Source organism: Lissotriton helveticus, chromosome 1_1 (assembly GCF_964261635.1).
Source record: "Lissotriton helveticus chromosome 1_1, aLisHel1.1, whole genome shotgun sequence".
NCBI classification, from domain to species: Eukaryota; Metazoa; Chordata; class Amphibia; order Caudata; family Salamandridae; genus Lissotriton; species Lissotriton helveticus.
In genome coordinates this window covers 1,038,300,213-1,038,322,202 of record NC_136057.1, presented here as the reverse complement: position 1 = coordinate 1,038,322,202, position 21,990 = coordinate 1,038,300,213, and the positions used below count along the sequence as shown (strand labels likewise).

The following is a 21,990-nucleotide window of genomic DNA, read 5'->3' as shown; positions in this document are numbered from 1 at the left end:
ACAGTACCAGTATCACGTGCTTTAGGGCCGGTAACTGATTACTAGTGGTGACGCCCTTATACAATTATAAGCATATGGTTTCTTGTCAGGACTCAGATCGGACACAGAAGATGCTGCTGGGCGGAGTCCACTCAGACTAAGCCCGCCTTAACAGATTAGTCTAGTCAACATCACCCATCCCGTGACTAAAGGCACACGCAGCGTCTTCAGACAGCGTCAAGCAGTGAACACAAGCTGACCGAGTCTGACAGACAAGCGCGGCCGTCATATTTGCTACGGGTCCGGAGCTCACCGATTAACCGGAGTTTGGGGGCCCGCAAATACCAAAACACTGTGACAGTAAAGATGCACAATTTAGGGGGCAATGAACAGCTAACAACCAGCTTTTGAGCCAATCCTAAACAGCGGCATAATTTCCGAGATCTCGCAGCCTATAAGCAGCTAAGAGGAGCTTCTCCAGCCAATCCCATGGCAGCAGTTCCTTCAACCATTCGAAGGTCACCACCCTTTTAGAATATGTATTCACCAACCTGATTGGTGAGTGTCAGTGGCTGCTTCATGCTTGCCGTAATTTCATGGATAAAATACATTAGTGAGAGGCGTGATTACGGCTAGTGGAGTTCGGTTTGTAAAGATCCCTTAAGGCGTAGTCTTTGAGAGATTGGCAGCGCATGAGACTGTTTTATGGGGTTGGCGTTACGACTAGTGACAGGAAGGAGAAATAATCAATGACCAGGGATAATGGGATGTGGTGAGAAAGGGAAGGGTTGGGTAGGGCGAAGGTAGAAATGCTCCCTATAGTACAGCATGAGTAGGTGACGGAGGTATTCATATGCTCCGGCCAAGACTAGTTCCTAGGCATCAATGAAGAAGGTTCCAGGAGTAAGTGCGGCTCGTGCACTGCTCGGGGTGTGAAGCTCGGCTGTAACGTAACTAAGGAAGGGGGGTGGTCTTTGAAGGTGGGTGACAGTGAGCATGACAGAATGGACCTCTTGTCTAGTGCCCTGGACATGCAGACGGGGCGCCGGAAGGAGCAGGACGCCTTGGCGCAGTCACTGTCGAAGATGCCATGGTCTCGCTTCTCCGCGTGGCTGGAGTGTGTCTGCGTTGTTACCTTCGACCTGGAGCTGGGACAGGCCATGGAGGTGAGCATGTTATTCTAAAGAAAAGGAGAGGAGATCACCGAGTAATTATTGGAGAGTTAAGTGGAGGGCGTGAGAAATGCTAGTCAGTGAGGGTGGCAATACACGGTATAAAGTGGAGGAGAATGAGTGGTGATGGAGGGTGGGTTGGAGGGGAGTGTGAGCCAAGGAGGGGTGTAAAACCTAATTGAATGATTTTTTTTAAATTTTATTTTGAGGTGGAGGTCAATGTAGTTAATAGATGACTGCTAGATAAAGACTAACGAGAGCTGTGGGGGAGGAGAGCCGTAGATCAGTGACTCCCAAACTTTTGACTCCTGAGGACCCCCAGTGAGTAACTACTGGAAGCCAGGGACCCCCAAGCAATTTATACTATTTAAATTTCAAACATTAAAACAGTAATAAAAAATTTGCAAACATTCGTGACAAGAATTTTCAATTCTATTAAGGACTAGGAGGCGAGGATTATGCTAGTCTCATTTCTTTATTTAGAAATGCCCAGCAGCCATGTAAAAGTACATTACCCAGAAACACTTGGGTCAAAACCATAGAGTCTGTACTATAAATAGCCATGTAGACAATGTTTGTTTGTTTGTTTGGATTTATATAGCGCTTATAACCCATGGGTCTCTAAGCGCTTTGCCTTGGGAACCCGTCCTGGCTTTTCCCTGTGAGATAGCCCCTACAGGGCATCCCCAAGGTGAAAGCCAGGCATCCCGCCGCGGGGGGCCGTTGTGGAGATTAAGCAAGCTTAATGCCCAGAGTTGCAGAGTGTGAACCCATGATTAGGTCAGGCACCGAAGCGAGAATTATCGAGTCCGTGGACATTTGAGCACGAGACCCTGCCGCGTCGGGAATTGAACCCTGGTCCCGGGTCTGACCTCTGCTTCAGGGTCTGCCTGCTCTAACCAGTGAGCCACACTTCTCCCACTTACACTTTCTTTGGTGAGAAGGAATTCCAGGAGAGCAGAAAAACAGCATATGAAAGTCAATGCAAAAAGCAAACCCAGTCCAGGGCAACGAATGAAAGTTCAGCACAGCAACTGCCGAAGGGAAAAACAGGAAAAACAATCTTCAAAGAAGAAGGCAGGAACATCCACGCCGCACCGTAGGAACGTCATTTGGGATCAGATCCTGAAAAGAGACACAAAGCCGTAATACACGTCCATAATATAAAGGAACATGTTAAGAAGGGTGGGTAGAGAAAAACAAGTCAATGGTAACATTTGAACACAGAGTAATTCTGGCACATTCATCAGTAAGTATAATGTACAAACAATGGGTGGGATAATCCTCGCCTCCTAGTCCTTAATAGAATTGAAAATTCTTGTCACAAATGTTTGCAAATTTTTAATTCTATGTCACGACAGGAGGCTCCGATTATGCTTGTTTAAAGCTCATCCACCACAGCAGAAGCAACATTTGCAATAGGCTTAAAGTAAAAGGTCTTGAAAACAGAATCCGTTGACCAGTCAGCAGCCTTCATAATGTCCCACAAGGTGACTCCCAAAGAGAAGGCCTTAGACGCCATGGCCCCATGGGCAGAATGAGCACCAAACACAGAGACATCAATGCCAGCTTCCCCCATAAGCCACCGTACCCAACAAGCCAAGGTGGCCGGGGTAACGGGGCGAAAGGGCTTCTGCAATGCAATCAATAATTGGCCTTGCATATCAGAGCGAAGAAGAGAAGTACTCACCTCATAATCTTTAAGGCATTGAACTACACAAAGGTTAGGACGAGCAGGAAAAGAAGGGTAAGAAATGACCTCAGTATTGGTCTTAGTGCGCCTGGAGAGGCGAAATGTAACCCCCTCAGGAGTGAAGCTACGTCCGGCTAAATCCAAAGCACGGACATCTGACACCTGTTTGCAGGAAAGCAAACACAACAACATAGTAAGTTTGGCCGAAAGTTGTTTCCGAGATAACAAAGAATTGATCGGCCAGGCTTCCAAGAAGCGTAAGACAACCGAGACGTCCCACAAAGAAACATATTTAGGACGTGGAGGAGTAGCCAGACGAATACCTTTGAGAACCTTAGCCACTAGAGGATGTGCTCCAACAGGTTTTCCATCCACTGGAAGATGACCCGCAGAAATAGCGGAACGGAAATTGTTGACCGTGCGGTACGCCAGACCAGAAGAAGATAGAGAAGCCAAAAAATTGACCATCAAAGAGACATCAGCTGATGTGTGATCAACTTGCAGTTGAGCACACCCATCACTCCAACGTTTCCATGATCCTCCGTAACGTTTGTGAATACCGGAAGCCCAGGCGTTCCTGAGAAATCTGGTAGCGTCCGCAGAAAGGCCTGAGACCGCCCAACGTTCCCCAAAATCCGCCACGCCAGGAGAAGGAGGGAGCCTGACTGAACCAGGGGATGCGGATTCTGAAGCGGATCTAACAGGAGATTACACTTCCGAGGAAGAAGGAATGGTATTGCACATGCCATCTCCAGGAAAACTGGGAACCACGGCTGAGCCCTCCACAGAGGAGTGATCAGAATCAACTCCGCCCGAAAGCGTGTCGCATAAGCCAGAACCCTGGGGATCATCATGAATGGGGGAAACGCATAACAAAGGGACGTCGGCCACGGTTGAAGGAAAGCATCCGTGGCAAGTGCCTCCGGATCCGGTCTCCAACTGAAGAATTGGGGAAGTTGGGTGTTGAGACGGGACGCAAAGAGATCGATCACACAAGGGCCCCAAGTCCGAAGAAGCTGGCGGAACACACGAGGATGGAGCCTCCAGTCGCTGAAGTCCTTCAGATACCTGGAGTTCCAATCCGCCACAAGATTGCGACAACCTGGAAGGTACTCCGCAATAACTGTGATCTTGTGCTGAAGACAATAGTGCCAAAACTCCTTGGCAAACTCCGCCAACAATCTCGACCGAGTCCCTCCCAGTTTGTTGATGTAACGCACTGCTGATACATTGTCCATCCGGAGAAGAATGCAGCAGTGGGACTGAAGAGGCGACAGGTACTTGATCGCGAATGACCCCGCCAGCAATTCCAAACAGTTTATGTGGAGTGAAAGTTCCTGGGGAGACAATCGTCCCCCCGTCGAGATTGGGCCGCAGCGGGCCCCCCAGCCCCAACGACTGGCATCCGACTCGATCACAATTTCCGGAGAGGATCCGAAAAGAGCCCGGCCATTCCAGGCTTCCATGTGATCCAGCCACCATTGCATTTCCGACTTCGCCTCCTCCGAAAGAGGAATCTGATCGGAATAACGGAGGCCCCGTTGAAGATGCTGAAACTTTAGACGCTGCAACGCATGGTAGTGCAGCGGAGTCGGGAAGATTGCTTGCAGGGAAGACGCTAAGAGACCGACAACTCGTGCTATTGATCTCAATGACACTGTCTGACTCGAGATAACGGAAGTCAATTCCCGTTTGATGTAACGAATCTTCTGATGAGGTAATAGAAGCTGACAAGTGAGGGAGTTGACCCTGAACCCCAAGAAATCTATCACTTGAGTAGGATGTAGCACAGACTTGGGAACATTCACCAGAAAGCCGAGGGACTGGAGAAGGTCGATAGTCCACTCCAGATGGGACATTAGCTTGACAGGACAATCCGCCAGAAGGAGGATGTCGTCCAAATAGATGATTAAGCGAACCCCGCAAGAGCGGAGAGACTCCACAACTGGACGTAACAGCTTCGTGAAGCACCAAGGTGCTGACGAAAGGCCGAAGGGTGGAAACTGATACTGATACCAAGTCCCCAGCCACTGGAACTGCAGAAAGCGGCGATGGGGACTGAAGATTGGAACAGAGAGCTAAGCGTCTTTGAGGTCCAGACGAACCATCCAATCCCGTTCTCGCAGGAGATCCCTCAACAGATGGGTGCCCTCCATCTTGAAGTGGCGGTAAACCACTCCCGCATTGAACTCCTTCAGATTGAGAACTAACCTCGATCCCCCTCCCTTCTTCTCCACCAGGAAGACCGAGCTGGCAAAACCCTGAGGGTGGCGTACGGTCGGCACAATTGCCCCTTTCAATTCCAGAGACCTGAGTTCCACTGTGATGAACTCTTCACTTTGTTTTGAGAAATGAAGGGGGAAAGGAGGGTGGGACTGACGCAAGGGATGATAGAACTCGATTTTGTATCCCTGAACTGTCTCCAGCACCCATGCATCGCTGGAGATTGTGCGCCAATTGTGTAGAAAAAGGCGAATCCTGCCCCCCAGAACAACACTGCATGCAGGAAGAAGTCTCCCTGAAGTGGCAGAATCCTGATATCCGCCGGAAGCACCACCAGAACGTCCCTTCTTATATTGACCACGTCCTTTTCTGGAAGGGTAGAAATTTGAACGTTGGGCGTAGCCCGAATCTTGTTGGCCTCCCCTATGGGACTGATACCCACGCTGCGTGGGTTGTTGCTGACCACGGCCGGACGAGCGTCCCCCATATCGTCCGGCCCTGCTGAAAACCGGACGCCTGGCCCGCTTCAAAGATGCCTGGGCCTTGTCAATGTTGCTGAAAGTACTGACAAAATGAGTGAGCTCCTTCAGAAAGGGTTGCCCGAAAAGGAGGCCCTGAGCCGCAGCCCTTGCCTCGGAAGCCGAAAGTTCTGCCAATTTTGGGTCCAACTTGAGGAGAATGGACCGTCGACGCTCACTAGAGAGCGCGCAGTTGGCGTTACCCAGCTGACAAATCGCCCGCTGCGCCCATTCGATCAACTCATCAGGGTCAACTGTGGATGAGGATTCCTTGGCCATGAAACCTAAATCTAAGATCTTAGTAAGAGGCCCCAGGAGATCCAAGACCTTGTCCTGACAAGCCCGCCAGGACCGATCCAAACCCTTCTTTGGGTCCTTTGTAAACTTCCTCAAGTAGGTCAGCATGGAAGGATCGACCTCAGGCGTGTCCGCTAGGTTATCCGCCAAATCAGGCCGAGGACATTCTGAGCAGAGACACGCACGAACGTCTTTATCAAATGGGCGACTGATATGTTGCTGAACATACTCCGCCACAGCCGGGGAAGGAAGCCACGCAGTGGAATGAGGATGCACAATGTCTGCAGGCTCAAAGGTCAAAACAGGAGGATGACTGGGCGCATCCACAAAATGTCCTTACATTTTTTCTTCTTTGGCGGCGGAGGAAGAACCTCAGAGGATGACGAGGAGTTCTGGTCATCACTGTCCGCATCAACTGGAAGAGCCTTAGACTTGGAAGAGGATAAGGACTGCGCCAACCTGCGAAAATCAGAAGAATGCGGATTACCAGGAGATGAAGATGATTTTTTCGACGAAGGCACCCAATCCTGTTGCTGCGCATATTTAGTCAAATGGCGCTTAAGGGGCGTGATAGCGCGTACAAGCGCCTTATTCATAGAATGTTGAACCCCTTTGTCAAGGGCCTCAACCAGGTCCTGCTCAAGGAACTCCGTCCCCTCTTCCTCATAGTCACCATCATCCTCATAATAATAGTTATCACTCATGGTACACAGGTAGTGTAAATTCAAAGAGCCCACAAGGTGACTAAAATATATGGTATGCCAATGGCAGAGTCTGAGGGAGTGAAAAAAACTCACAGCAAGCAAGACCAAGCAGAAAAACTGCACCAAAAATCGTTAGAGGGTGGAGGGAGGGCTTGCAGTCGATAAAAATGCTCACTCTCGGCAAAGCCTATGCAAATTAGTCAACCGGGACTCTTTCTGAAGCTCCGGTGTCAAGGGAACAGCTGGGAGGCCGTGGGCGTCTTGCCGACGAACCTTCAAAGCCGGCGCCGCACTGGAAACAAAATTCCAGACGCGTGAGGAATGCAAACCGCGCATGCGCGGTGAACCGGCAAGCCTCTCAACTCGCGCCAGAGGCTGCTCGTCCCCAATGCTCCACTCCACAAGAGAACGGGACACAGGCGGCACGCGCCCAGACCCCGGGAGGTGACACACGCTCCCTGCCGCAACGCCCACCGAGCACCAGAGACGCGACGATAAGGCGGAAACAGCGCGATAGAAGCGCACAACAAAGCGGCAGACAGCGCGAGCAAAGCGCTAACAACAACAATGCAAATACAATAAGTAAGCAATGAATATAGAATGAGAGCACTTAACTGGCTGCGGAGCAGCAAAGAAAGAGGAAGTGGGATTGTCTACATGGCTATTTATAGTACAGACTCTATGGTTTTGACCCAAGTGTTTCTGGGTAATGTAGTTTTACATGGCTGCTGGGCATTTCTAAATAAAGAAATGAGACTAGCATAATCGGAGCCTCTTGTCCTGACAGAATTCGTGATAAATACACAAACAAGTGCACACCAAACAAATACTCTAATAGCTAAAGATTTTATTAATGTGTATTGAAAAAAATTTGCAAAAATCGAAAGAATTTAATGGGACAGTTGGTGCTGCACCTCGCGACTAACTTCAATGTTTGCTTTTATTTCGTGGTACGAGGCTCCTGCAAGGGCGGTACTGAAAACCCAAAGGAGCCCTGGTAAATGTTGTCAGAATAGTCCCTGTACCGTGCTCACCAAGTGCAGTGAGTGACCCTGACCACTACAAAGAGAGCTGTGGGGCGCTCTCCACCCCCAAGAAAATTTGGGGAAAATGGTGCATTCCACAAACATTTGTCATTATATATTGAACTAGCAGCCCGTCCCGACGTTGTCCGGGTATGAAATAGAATGTGTGTATTCAGATACGGTCGTTCGCGTGTTCCCCCGCTTGAGGCCCAGCTGGTTGATGTTAGCAGGCGCGTGTCCCCCCGCTTGAGGCCCAGCTGCAGCCCTGGTTCATGTTAGCAGGCGCATGTATTTAGTGTAGTGATCCGCCGCCTGAGCCCGGCTACAGACCTGGCTGATGTTAGCAGGCGCGTGTAATTTGGTTTAATGTGATAGTTCAGTAACAGCGCGCATGAGAGGCTGCAGTTTGTCCCCACAGACGCTCTCAGTCGCGTGTGCCCCCACTTGAGGGCCAGCGGCAACCGTCTAACAATTAGAATTGTGTCAGTCTTGAATGATTGTTTCCCGCTGTTCTTATTTTTTTATGAGCCACACCGACGCTCTTCGGCCCGAGTGCTTTTTAGACACACCCAGGCCAAGCCACACACTGCGTTCGGCCCTTTCAGACGCACCCAGGCCAAGGCACGCACTGCATTCGGCACCCCCAGTATGTGTGAGACAACGGGCAGTTCCCCAAGGGAGTCTTGCGAATGGTTACTTACCATGCTTCGAGGTGAACGCCTTTGAGACGCGCCCAGCACACGGCCACAGCAGACGATCTGATTAATGTACGACTCAGATGGCATGAAGTGCGGAACGTAGCGCACGTCCACAGCGTTTGTCACGCCCCAGCATTTGTCACGCCCCCAGCGTGCCCCTTGATGCGGCGCAATTGCGTAATTGGCGCTTCACATGGCATGAAGGGCTGACACATGCCCACAGCGCGGACAAACGCCCTCAGCGATTGTCACGGCCCCAGCGTGCCCCTTGATGCGGCGCTATTACGACTCACATGGCATGAAGGGCGGAACGTACCATACGCCCCCAGCGTTTGTCACGCCCCCAGGACACGCCCCCAGCAGAACGTAGACACGCCCACATGGGACTACGTTGCTGGCACGGTTCTTTTACCTTTTAAATGTATATGGAGGCCGTCTGCTTAGCCTATGTCCTTCTGCTGCAACTACCCTTTCCAAAGCTGTATTGGGTGTTGTGATTGGTGCTGTGGGTACTGAGATTACCTGCCTCAAAGGTTTGGGCTCTCTCTTTATAATATTAGTGTGTGTATATATATATATATATATGTATATATATATATATATATATATAACTCAAAACTCCTTCCTGCCGGAACGGAGAAACCAGGGACACACACGGGATTCAAAAGGTAGCTTTTATTGACGATGGTGCATGACCGGTTTCGGCGTGTGCCTTCCTCAGATTCAAAGTCAATAGGCGTGTTCTCTTGTCGACGCTGGCTCCTCTTAACATGTCCAGGAGCCTCACGTCCAATGAGCGTCGGGTTGCGCTAGTGTTGGGGACTACTAGTCCCATAATGCTGCATACCGTCTGTTCACTGTCCAGGAGAGCAGCATTGATGTTATTCGCAAATGATGCCTTTTGTCCCCTTCTTTCTAGCCACACATCTCTCAGGATACCAGGTACGGGGGGCGCTGGTGTGTTCATAGCGCTTCGCCCAGCAGTCTCAATCCGCGGTTACAAACCAGCAGCTTCCAGGTGCCTGAGAAGCGGGTGGCGGGCCACGAGATAAAACGATACCTCGACAATTCAAAATGCCCCATGTCTTCGTGGCCGCTTGTGTTGAAAGGGTCCTTGGTCGCGCTTCATGGGAGGGCGCCAGAAATAAACTCAAAACTCCTTCCTGCCGGAACGGAGAAACCAGGGACACACACGGGATTCAAAAGGTAGCTTTTATTGACGATGGTGCATGACCGGTTTCGGCGTGTGCCTTCCTCAGATTCAAAGTCAATAGGCGTGTTCTCTTGTCGACGCTGGCTCCTCTTAACATGTCCAGGAGCCTCACGTCCAATGAGCGTCGGGTTGCGCTAGTGTTGGGGACTACTAGTCCCATAATGCTGCATACCGTCTGTTCACTGTCCAGGAGAGCAGCATTGATGTTATTCGCAAATGATGCCTTTTGTCCCCTTCTTTCTAGCCACACATCTCTCAGGATACCAGGTACGGGGGCGCTGGTGTGTTCATAGCGCTTCGCCCAGCAGTCTCAATCCGCGGTTACAAACCAGCAGCTTCCAGGTGCCTGAGAAGCGGGTGGCGGGCCACGAGATAAAACGATACCTCGACAATTCAAAATGCCCCATGTCTTCGTGGCCGCTTGTGTTGAAAGGGTCCTTGGTCGCGCTTCATGGGAGGGCGCCAGAAATAAACTCAAAACTCCTTCCTGCCGGAACGGAGAAACCAGGGACACACACGGGATTCAAAAGGTAGCTTTTATTGACGATGGTGCATGACCGGTTTCGGCGTGTGCCTTCCTCAGATTCAAAGTCAATAGGCGTGTTCTCTTGTCGACGCTGGCTCCTCTTAACATGTCCAGGAGCCTCACGTCCAATGAGCGTCGGGTTGCGCTAGTGTTGGGGACTACTAGTCCCATAATGCTGCATACCGTCTGTTCACTGTCCAGGAGAGCAGCATTGATGTTATTCGCAAATGATGCCTTTTGTCCCCTTCTTTCTAGCCACACATCTCTCAGGATACCAGGTACGGGGGCGCTGGTGTGTTCATAGCGCTTCGCCCAGCAGTCTCAATCCGCGGTTACAAACCAGCAGCTTCCAGGTGCCTGAGAAGCGGGTGGCGGGCCACGAGATAAAACGATACCTCGACAATTCAAAATGCCCCATGTCTTCGTGGCCGCTTGTGTTGAAAGGGTCCTTGGTCGCGCTTCATGGGAGGGCGCCAGAAATAAACTCAAAACTCCTTCCTGCCGGAACGGAGAAACCAGGGACACACACGGGATTCAAAAGGTAGCTTTTATTGACGATGGTGCATGACCGGTTTCGGCGTGTGCCTTCCTCAGATTCAAAGTCAATAGGCGTGTTCTCTTGTCGACGCTGGCTCCTCTTAACATGTCCAGGAGCCTCACGTCCAATGAGCGTCGGGTTGCGCTAGTGTTGGGGACTACTAGTCCCATAATGCTGCATACCGTCTGTTCACTGTCCAGGAGAGCAGCATTGATGTTATTCGCAAATGATGCCTTTTGTCCCCTTCTTTCTAGCCACACATCTCTCAGGATACCAGGTACGGGGGCGCTGGTGTGTTCATAGCGCTTCGCCCAGCAGTCTCAATCCGCGGTTACAAACCAGCAGCTTCCAGGTGCCTGAGAAGCGGGTGGCGGGCCACGAGATAAAACGATACCTCGACAATTCAAAATGCCCCATGTCTTCGTGGCCGCTTGTGTTGAAAGGGTCCTTGGTCGCGCTTCATGGGAGGGCGCCAGAAATAAACTCAAAACTCCTTCCTGCCGGAACGGAGAAACCAGGGACACACACGGGATTCAAAAGGTAGCTTTTATTGACGATGGTGCATGACCGGTTTCGGCGTGTGCCTTCCTCAGATTCAAAGTCAATAGGCGTGTTCTCTTGTCGACGCTGGCTCCTCTTAACATGTCCAGGAGCCTCACGTCCAATGAGCGTCGGGTTGCGCTAGTGTTGGGGACTACTAGTCCCATAATGCTGCATACCGTCTGTTCACTGTCCAGGAGAGCAGCATTGATGTTATTCGCAAATGATGCCTTTTGTCCCCTTCTTTCTAGCCACACATCTCTCAGGATACCAGGTACGGGGGCGCTGGTGTGTTCATAGCGCTTCGCCCAGCAGTCTCAATCCGCGGTTACAAACCAGCAGCTTCCAGGTGCCTGAGAAGCGGGTGGCGGGCCACGAGATAAAACGATACCTCGACAATTCAAAATGCCCCATGTCTTCGTGGCCGCTTGTGTTGAAAGGGTCCTTGGTCGCGCTTCATGGGAGGGCGCCAGAAATAAACTCAAAACTCCTTCCTGCCGGAACGGAGAAACCAGGGACACACACGGGATTCAAAAGGTAGCTTTTATTGACGATGGTGCATGACCGGTTTCGGCGTGTGCCTTCCTCAGATTCAAAGTCAATAGGCGTGTTCTCTTGTCGACGCTGGCTCCTCTTAACATGTCCAGGAGCCTCACGTCCAATGAGCGTCGGGTTGCGCTAGTGTTGGGGACTACTAGTCCCATAATGCTGCATACCGTCTGTTCACTGTCCAGGAGAGCAGCATTGATGTTATTCGCAAATGATGCCTTTTGTCCCCTTCTTTCTAGCCACACATCTCTCAGGATACCAGGTACGGGGGCGCTGGTGTGTTCATAGCGCTTCGCCCAGCAGTCTCAATCCGCGGTTACAAACCAGCAGCTTCCAGGTGCCTGAGAAGCGGGTGGCGGGCCACGAGATAAAACGATACCTCGACAATTCAAAATGCCCCATGTCTTCGTGGCCGCTTGTGTTGAAAGGGTCCTTGGTCGCGCTTCATGGGAGGGCGCCAGAAATAAACTCAAAACTCCTTCCTGCCGGAACGGAGAAACCAGGGACACACACGGGATTCAAAAGGTAGCTTTTATTGACGATGGTGCATGACCGGTTTCGGCGTGTGCCTTCCTCAGATTCAAAGTCAATAGGCGTGTTCTCTTGTCGACGCTGGCTCCTCTTAACATGTCCAGGAGCCTCACGTCCAATGAGCGTCGGGTTGCGCTAGTGTTGGGGACTACTAGTCCCATAATGCTGCATACCGTCTGTTCACTGTCCAGGAGAGCAGCATTGATGTTATTCGCAAAAGAAGATATATATATATACACACACACAATCGCTCTCTCGCCGGTTCGTAAATCCCCGCGGCAGAACCGCGGCGCATTTAAATCCACAACCAATTCCCCCAGCTCGGAGAAAAACGGGACGAACTCGCGTTTGTCTTCACTTATGTGCTTTTTTATTTAATCCTCACAGCATGGAGTTTCTCAAGCAGGCAGGCACAAATCTAAGCGTTTCGGGATAGCATATCCCTTTTACACGATCAATTTGGCTCCAGGCTCTCAGTCTCAATATAGTGAGTCACATTATTACATAATTTCCTGTTTGATGTTATTTTGGCCCTCGGCATGTTGTAGTTGTATGCAATTTTTTAATACATTATTTTATCCTATGTCCTTCTGCTGCAACTGCCCTTTCCAACGCTGTATTGGGTGTTGTGATTGGTGCTGTGGTTACTGAGATTACCCGCCTCAAAGGTTTGGGCTCTCTCTTTATAATATTAGTATGGATTGTAATAGCTTTTAAAGCATAGTAAATGATGACCTTACTGAGTACCAGGATACAACAATCTTTGTTGGGGCTCTTCAATTATTCCCTGATTATTACCCTCCAACAGTGCCTCTTTTGTCTCCATAGCCCCTCTGTCATATGTATTGCATTTGTTTTATAGCATCGCTAATACCACTGTAGCGCAGAGACAATGAACCATACATGTGTATATCGGTGTATAGAAAATGTTACATAAGGCAAAGGGGACGTCAGGGTGTGGGATTCATATGTCCTCTATACTGGTAGGCATTTTTTAAGAGTGCTTGGTCTGGAGAAGCACAAACTCAGGATTCAGAGCATAGCACAGTGGTTAGCATTGACGTTAATAATAAGAATTTATTTCTACCTAAATAAACCTTTATTAGCAGCATCAGGTTAATGAAAGACTGAGATAAAACATAACTTATTACTTGTTGTACCGTGCAGTTTGAATGCAGCTGTTTCATGGCAGTTCATAGCTCACTGTGTTAGTTTACGATTGTAACTTATGAACTGCACAGTAACAACAGAGCTCTGTGACAAAAGCAGTAACCCGCTGAGCTATGCACATAAAATATTGTTTGTTTAAATTCATGGTACGCGTTCTTTGCAGTTGGCATATTAATCCTCTGCGCTTCCTTCGAGAAGTCAAAGTTGCCACTAGACAAAACTCCCATCTCTCTCCAGCAGGTACATTAACCACAGGAGTTATCTTGACACTTTTATTGTTGCTTTGAAACTGCTAATTATACAAGGAACTTTGCAGTGTTTTTAAAACTGCTGCCTGCTGACCCCCTGGAAATGTGTCACGGACCCCAGTTTGGGAACCACTGCCATAGATCATTAGTATATCCCCACACCAGACCGCTGGCCCTCTAAAAAGGGGGTCACTTCCAGTGAATGACTTGAATTGCTAGTGGGAGGGTATGAGCAAAAGCATCCATGGCATACTGGAGCAGGACAGCCCACACCAGACCGCTGGCCCTCTAAAAAGGGGGTCACTTCCAATGAATGACTTGGATTGCTAGTGGGAGGGTGTGAGCAAAAGCATCCATGGCATACTGGAGCAAGACAGCATTCATTTTCATTGAAGAACTATGTCCTGGAATTCTCTGCTTAAAATCTAACATCTGTGACCATACATTTCGATTACGTGCATCTTTCCATGTATATGTTTATTTATGCGAGCTGTACTGTTTTACCCAAGTCAGAGTATGGAACTTATCTGGGTATGTGGAAGGGAATGAAGGGTATTGGTTTAGCAGTGGCCCCAAACTAATCATTCGGCGTATGCAGAGCTGGTCTGGAACCCCACACCAGCCTTGGCTCAAATGTGCTATTCAGTTTCACCCTGGAGTGGGCCAGGACTGGAGACCAAAGGGGCTTTCATGGGTGTCAGCCAGCCCTTCCAGCACTGAAAGTAAGCCCGCACTTTACTGGGAAAATGGCAGAATGAAACAGCGGCAACTTTACTCTGCTTTCTATGGGGATTAGGCTCTGTTGGTAGCTGTTACTTAAAGCGTCCTAAGCATCTAATATCGAGACATCCTTTTTTATGCGCATACCGTTTGCACATTGTTGATGTGCACACCTCGGGTTGATTAATGGTCAGCAACTGAAAGGGAGAACGTTCTATTAAGAATTCAGAATTGTGTATTAAGAACAGGAATATTTGAAGTGGAAGACATTTTTTGCCCGCCCAGTTTATACCAACGTTTTCCATTGTTAGCAGGATTTGGTTTTGATTCAGTATACTACGCTGTGACATACGTATTGGAGCATTCCGTTCAAGATTTAGCCCCTGATGAAGGGGTAAGTCTCAAAATGTATTGGGCTCCGGACTGTTTGTAATCATGTCACTTGTAAACTTTATGCATAACAATCTATGGCGTTAAATATGTGCTGTATGATATCTTATTTGAATTTTGACATTAATGATTTGTTGTTCCAAGGAGGACATTAGCAGTGAATGTATATATGTGTACTTGCATCATGAAACATTTGAACAATGATGTTAATTTATCATTTATGTTTTATTGAAATCAATCAAGATAAAAAAAACTGTTGCTTGTATCCAAGATCCAGTTTGGTTTAATCATTCTTGTTTAATGTGACATAAAAAAAAATTAAGAGTGGAACTTAGTGTTCATTAGGAACAGTACACACTACTAGCAGGTTGTATTCTGTAATTATAGAATGAAACGACTATTCAGGACCAGAGAGTTTTAGTCTTTGAAAGACTATACCCATGCTAAAGTAGCAATGGTTCCTCGTAGTTAGTTCAGTGTGTCATTAACTAAAGCAGTGGTTCCCAAGCTTTTTAGAACCACAACCCACTTTTTAGAACAACAAACTTTCACGACCTATCTTGTCATTTGCAAACTGCACATTTTCCATTGATATAGCCACTAGGTTTGCACAGAAACACAGTTTTACTAATAAAACCATATAGCCAGGGCACATGTCGAGGATACACGCAGGTAGACGGCACCTTCCCACTATTTTCACACAGTCGACACTATCCACCGTGCCAAGAATTTGAATCCCACAGAAATATGCTGAACTCATCCCAATGTAATTTTCAGACATCGGGACCCATTCAGCAGCGCCTGCATGCTGTCTGCTTTAGTTCTGCGCAGCAATGTGCAGGTGTGGGGATGGCTTTGTTAATTTACATTCCAGCTGGGCCCAAATAAAGACCGAATTTAAGGAGCCATCAGTCCTCCTTTTGTTGGAGAATTCAGAAAGGGAGCTATCTGTAAACTCACACTTGGATGCAAATGCAATATAGGGTAAACCAAGGCGCACACCTTAGTACTTCACAGGTACTTAAGAGAGGAATGCTTCTGATTTGTTTTCAGTCCCAGCATATGTGAGATATGCACGCAAAGTAAGAATGTAAGATGTGTTGGTCTATCCCAGTATTTACACATGTAACAATTTAAATACCACTTTTTTGTTTTATTTATTTTATAACAATACTTCTCCCAATCCAAGATGTCTGAGTGCTTTACATCACTCGTACACATTATACATTGACAATAAATCATGTGTGTAAATCAATGTGAGGATATGTTACATAAGACAGTGAGGGTTACAAGGTGTAGGAGTCACATGGCCTTCATACCTCACTGTGCTATATTTGGAGTACCGTTTAGAAATGTAAGTAATAAAAGGATTTCTATGTTAAAAGCGGTAAACCACTTACCCATCTACCTAAAATAAAAATCTGTAATTTGTGTGTTACATGATGTGCTTTGTAGGAGACATTTTAACTCTATGCTACTTTGATTAGAAACTGGGACAAAACACTGATCTCTCCAGCAAGTGCATTAACCTTCAAAGTTATCTTACCATTGTTATCGTTCCCTGACATTTACTGTGCACACAAAGATCTATTTGACAGGATCTTTAACCCCATGTATATTTTAAAATGCAGAATTTGCAATCAGTAAAGCAGAACAGACTTTCTGCCACGTTTCTCTTTGTTGCTAATTTCTTTCGGTCAGAGTTAAAAAATAATTAAATGTATAAGTTGAGGCCCAGATTTTGCATCTGGGTTGTCACTTTTTTGGCACAACCCGATTCAAAATCTAATTTGTTAAATATGATAATATGCTCAAATGGACTCGTGAGAAACCTGCTAAACATATGTGTGAGGTCTTAAGACCTGATGTGACTTGTTGTGATGTCACTTCCTCTGAGATCATGGGTTGATATGTCACTTCCTGTGATATCACGCTATGGGATGTAACTGGCATACTGCCTAACTTGGTTAGTCCCCCCCCAGGTTTTTTTTTTTGGACTTGCAACTCCAATTATGTGTGGAAATAGGGTTTCTGTAAATATTTATAATTTGTGCATCAGCAAGTAAAAGTGCTTGATTTGTTTTGATCCTACTAAAACATTTGTTTCCTGCGCACTTCAGAATTACAATAAAGTGCTTTTTTTGCATTCGTAACTGCTGAATACATACAGATCATTTACATTTTGTTGTGTTACAAATAAGGACACCCTGACTCCATCAAGATTGTCACATAATTCACTTTAAAAACTGCTCTCCTTTTTCAGTCAAAGAAAGGAAAGTAAAAATGAATTCCATAGTAAAAGATAAGTAACATTTTCCCAGAAGACATAGCCTATTTGACCTATGTCTTGGAAACGCAGGCAAATGTGACAAGATAAACACAGAATTTATGGCATCTTTATTTATTGCTCGGACTTTCCCGACCTACCAAAAATCAGCATGTGACACACCAGTGGGTTGTGACCCACAGTTTACCAAACACTGAACTAAAGTATTTAAGCGTGTAAAATGGATGCCTCTCAACAGTGAAATTCTTTTCCCACTGTGTATGTTAAGGGTCTATCGTGTAGTTCTGGATTTGTGCCTGGTTTTCAGAATGACTCCAGACTTAAAATGATTTCCCTTTAGATTCATAGTGTGCATCTATTCTAGGGTTTGCATGTAGTCTCCATTTGAGATTTTCCTTTTTTTAACTTAGCATCTTTTTAAGTGGTGGTTTAAACCTGTTTTTCACTAAACATGAGAAAATGCCATGCACTAATTTATTTTTAGGTCTCGCCTGGCGTTGGAGTGCGCATGCGCTCCTCGCCTGCGAGAGCTATAGACAACAAGTCAGTTTCAAGAAGGGGACTCCAGCACCGCCCCTCATTTTCATTGGGTAGCGTCAGCGTTTATGTTAAACACTGGCTTCCCATTGAAAAGGAGGGTTTTCGGTTGCCGCCCTTTGGCTTTTTTGGACAGCCCCCGAGCACGACTTAACCTACCAGATATAGAACTCTACAACTTCCTCAAAATAAGAAGAGCCCTAACAAAATCTAAGATATCAGGACACAAGCCCTCAATCATTCAGCATATGGAGAACCTAAACAAAGTGGGCCACCAGGTATCCCACATATACAAACTTCTCCGCCCCACCTCTAGTCTCAAGATAAGACAATCAGATACTGAGAATCACACTTAGACATCACACTGAACGAGCAGGAGCGACACACCCTCTGGCAGTCGCCGTCAGAGAACATGATCTCCCCGGTCCTAGCCTAGACAAAATTCTGGCTTTTGCCCAAGACCTACTGGACCCCGGCCCGTCTAGCGGCCCTAGGGCTAAGGGAAAATGACCGCTGCTGGAATTGCGACAGAGAACAGGGGGACCTCGCACACCTCATCTTCCACTGTACAAAGGTCAGAAAATTATGGGAAAAAATATTTAGCTTCAAAAACAGAGCCTTAGGTTGAACACTCAAAGAAGAGTTCGCCACACTCGCCACTGCATTTATAACAGCGGACATCAACAAGCAAAACGACAGTAGCCTTCTAGACCTCCTGCTAACGGCAGCAGTCAAGATAGTACTCACCAAGTGGAAGGACACCTCTAAGGCCACCTTGAAGGGGTTGCTCAACTGGGTTACATATCTGAGAGGGGCCCATACTACAGCCTTATGAATCACACCATGGAGAAGGCCAAACAGGGGCTTGTGGTCAGCCTTGGATAAGTTCCTAGCACCGTATGAGCCCCCGTGAGAGGGCCATCCAGTAGGAACCAAAGACCAAACAGCAGCACTAAACTCTTGAGCAGGTAACTCTCCCTCCCCTCCCGATCTCTTATCCCCCCCCCCTTTCTATTTCGGTCAGAGTAGATCGGTAAATAGGGGACCAGCCATAAATAGAATTTGCTTCACTCCAAACCGCCTGACGCGCTCCCCTATCACAAAATGCCAAGGAATATATGTTATATGTTTTTTGTGTGGTCGGATGAAAGGCAGGGATGCTCAAGTTCATGTGTTCTACGTGAAATCTGGACAGCAAAGTGCTATGCCGCATGGGCTTTCACCCCTGTACGTACAATCGCGATGAAGTATATATGTTATGTGTCGTATGTTGTAAATGTAAAACAATACTCAATAAAAATATATATAAAAAAAAATGTTTCACAAGGGGAGGGTGTATTCATACCTTCCTTTTCAGTTCATGTTCTGGAAGAGGTGAAAGCAGCTTATGCTGCAGAGTGGGCTGTTGCGCAGGCTTTATTTCGTACCCAAGCTGGTTAGGATAAAGACTTGCCTTAATCATGTTATACCTAGAAGTTCCAGCCCACAGGTGCAAGCACAATATCCTAATAAGCATGAAGCTAAACGCCCAGTGAGGGAGATTCTATCACAATTAGATGATCAAGGTGTGATTGAGTCTTATGTCACCTATTAATAATCCATATTTTCCAATGCTTAAATGTAATCATTATTATGAAATGGAATACCAGTATTTGTAAAGCGCACAGCTACCTCCGAAGTGGTGTCCCTCGGGAAGATTAAGCAAGCTATTGCCCAGAGTCACATGGTGGTGGGCTAACCTGGCACCGGGGATCGAACCATGAACCCTGTAGTCTGGCACCCTGGCCGCTGCGCCACACCTCTTCCACAATCCACTTATCGTATAGTCCTAAGACTATCGATATTTAAACAGTCATACACAGACGTTTGCTGTACATAATTCACTCAGGCTTAATAAATAATATAGTTCGTAAAGATGCAAAACTACATTGGACATTTCCAGTGTTTTTTTCTGTCAAAATATGCAAGCTAAATTTAACGAGGGCGGGCTGTTTTTAGGTCCTACTCGCCCTTTCTGGTGAGTAGGATGACAAACTAACTTTTGTCCTCTGTCTCTGAAAACGGAGCAAATGTGACAAGTTACAAGATTTAAAAGCATTTTTATTGCTCACAAAGTTAATCGCATTAAAGATGCCTTTAAATCTGGTTATCTTGTCACATTTGCTCCACTTTCAGAGATGGAGGTCAAGTAGGTGGCAGTTAGGTCGAGGAGAGTTTTCAAGGTAATACACCTGCAGGACTAGTACAATTGTTTAGGATTCTTCAAGCCCTGACTTGAAAGCCGGAGTTTGACCACTTTCTCACCACTGGAAGTACAGCGAATGTTCTGTCGACTCCCACAGGGCTATAAGAACAGTTCCAGGTCTGTTTGCTGCCCCAGTGGTGTCAGTTTTACAAGAAATTGACTCCGAAGCATTGTCTTGCACTAATGACATTTACATCACAGACGATGATTTAAACGCAGAATGGATCATATTATTTTGGGATTTGCGGAACATGGCTATAAATTTAAATTTCTAAAGTCTGAAATTGCCTATCTCAATGTCTGCTTATTGCGATATGAATTAGCGAATGAAAGTATAAGTCTAGCACCTCATTTCTTTGAGAAATGTTCTTTATTACAATCACCAAATACTTAAAAGAAAGTACAATCGCCTTTAGGTTTCCTGACTTTTGGTAGAACATGCATACCAGATTATGCAAAGCGGGTGAGTTCAGCATCCTGATGTTTCTAATAAAAATGTGATTTGATGAGCATACTAATATTCACAGAAATTTGCAGGCAGACATGCTTGAGTCGAAATACTCGTGTTAACTCTTCTAATTTACAGACCCACTTATTTGTGGGTTCCTGTGGATACACATGTTGTATTTAATGAAAGAAAAACTTCTGATTGCTTATGGATCGCATTTGTATTGCAATTTGTAAATGCTGTTTGCATCTACAGAATTTTATTTTGATTGCAGTTCAAACGGCTGTATTGAAGGAACAACCATTGGCAAAAGGGAGACCTATAGTTGTGGTATCTTCTGTTCCAGCCCTGCAGACTGTCACCAAGGCCAACGGTTATAATGTGGAAGCTTTATATTCTAGATGGATCCAGTGGGCCTCCTTTCTTGACAGATACTGATGATGATATTTTTTACCCTAATTTGAGAACCCAGGAACATTTTCAGTATGTACAGGACTATCCCATGTCTAGTGAAATGTTACGTCTAAATGAGTATGCTTTCATAAAATATACTGATGGTTCAGCCCGGCTGGCTGTAGGTACAGGTACTCCGCTGTGTGGGCTGCTGTTCAGGATGCCATGAAGGATGGAGTTTTTCAGGCACAAAGAACATATGCAGAAACTTTAGGTGACTCTACTATTCAGCTGACTAAATTGAAAGCTTTGGCTCTAGCTTTGCAGAATACTGATTCAGAATTCCCCACAATTATAGTGTGTGATTTCTATTACTGAGTCCAGGCCTTTAACGATAATATACCCTATTGGCTCTTGAATGGATTCTGAAGGAAATGCTATTAAGCATAAGCTTATTTGGGGGAAAGGGACCGCTCTGAAAGATGCTTTGCCAGAGGCTCATGTGATTCACACATTGAGTCATCAATGTGTTGGCATACACTTTGCAGGGAACCCATTGGCTGATGAAGCTGCCAAGGCGTCGACTGTAGCTGCTTACTCTTTCACATACGAGGATAGATGGTGACATTATGGCTGTGATCACTGCCTCAACTAGTGGCAAGCCCTTACCTAAAGTCTTTTCAAATAAGAACTATCTAATGAGTCCTAAAAATGTTCCCTTTGCCCTCATTCCTGGGGTGGGCGATTGAGTGATACTCTTCTTGGACCACAGGTTAGTGTTAATAATTTCAGCTCATGAGTGCTTGGTGTCTGCTCATGTAGGTGTGGCGACTACTGTTTCTTTGTTACAGAAACCATATTGGTGGCAGGGTCTTTATCAACAGATCAGAAAATATGTACTTTGCGTTGACATTTTCTCAACAAATTAAAGGCTCCACGTTGCTCACCCACTGCAGACACCACTTTTAGTTTCAAATAAGCCATTACATTGTGTCTGTTTAGATCATTGCAGACCACTCCATAAAGGTGGTGCCTACGAATATATCTTAGTGGCTGTTGATTCTTGTTCTCAATTTCTATGAGGTTCCTCCTTCTATCATTCTGAGGTAAATTTGGTAGTGTCACAGAAGAACCAAGCCTTAAAGCAGTCCATAACAGGTTGAGTATTAGGCTCAGGTTGTAGTTGGATTTATCACCTTTATGGTGTACAGAGACCTTTAAATAATCTGCTTAGATGAATGTTGTGTGGTTGGACTCCATATGAAGTTTTATTTGGGGTTCCAATGTCTGTACCAGATCTTGATGTCAATGACGCAGTGGTGGAGGTTGTGCCCTTTGATATGACT

General features: G+C 46.7%; 1 protein-coding gene across 2 annotated transcripts in view; it reads left to right on the top strand.

Annotated features, from left to right (window-relative positions):
- Positions 1–507: 507 nt before the first annotated feature.
- DENND6B (DENN domain containing 6B) overlaps positions 508–21,990 on the top strand; it is a 269,667-nt gene continuing 248,184 nt past the window's right edge. Inside the window, exon 1 of one of the 2 annotated variants that reach the window (XM_078677849.1) lies at positions 508–1,145. In XM_078677849.1, coding sequence (XP_078533975.1) covers positions 984–1,145 — 162 coding nt within the window. In that variant the 5' untranslated portion in view covers positions 508–983. The remainder of the gene's footprint in view (positions 1,146–21,990) is intronic. The other variant, XM_078677845.1, reaches the window with a different exon arrangement.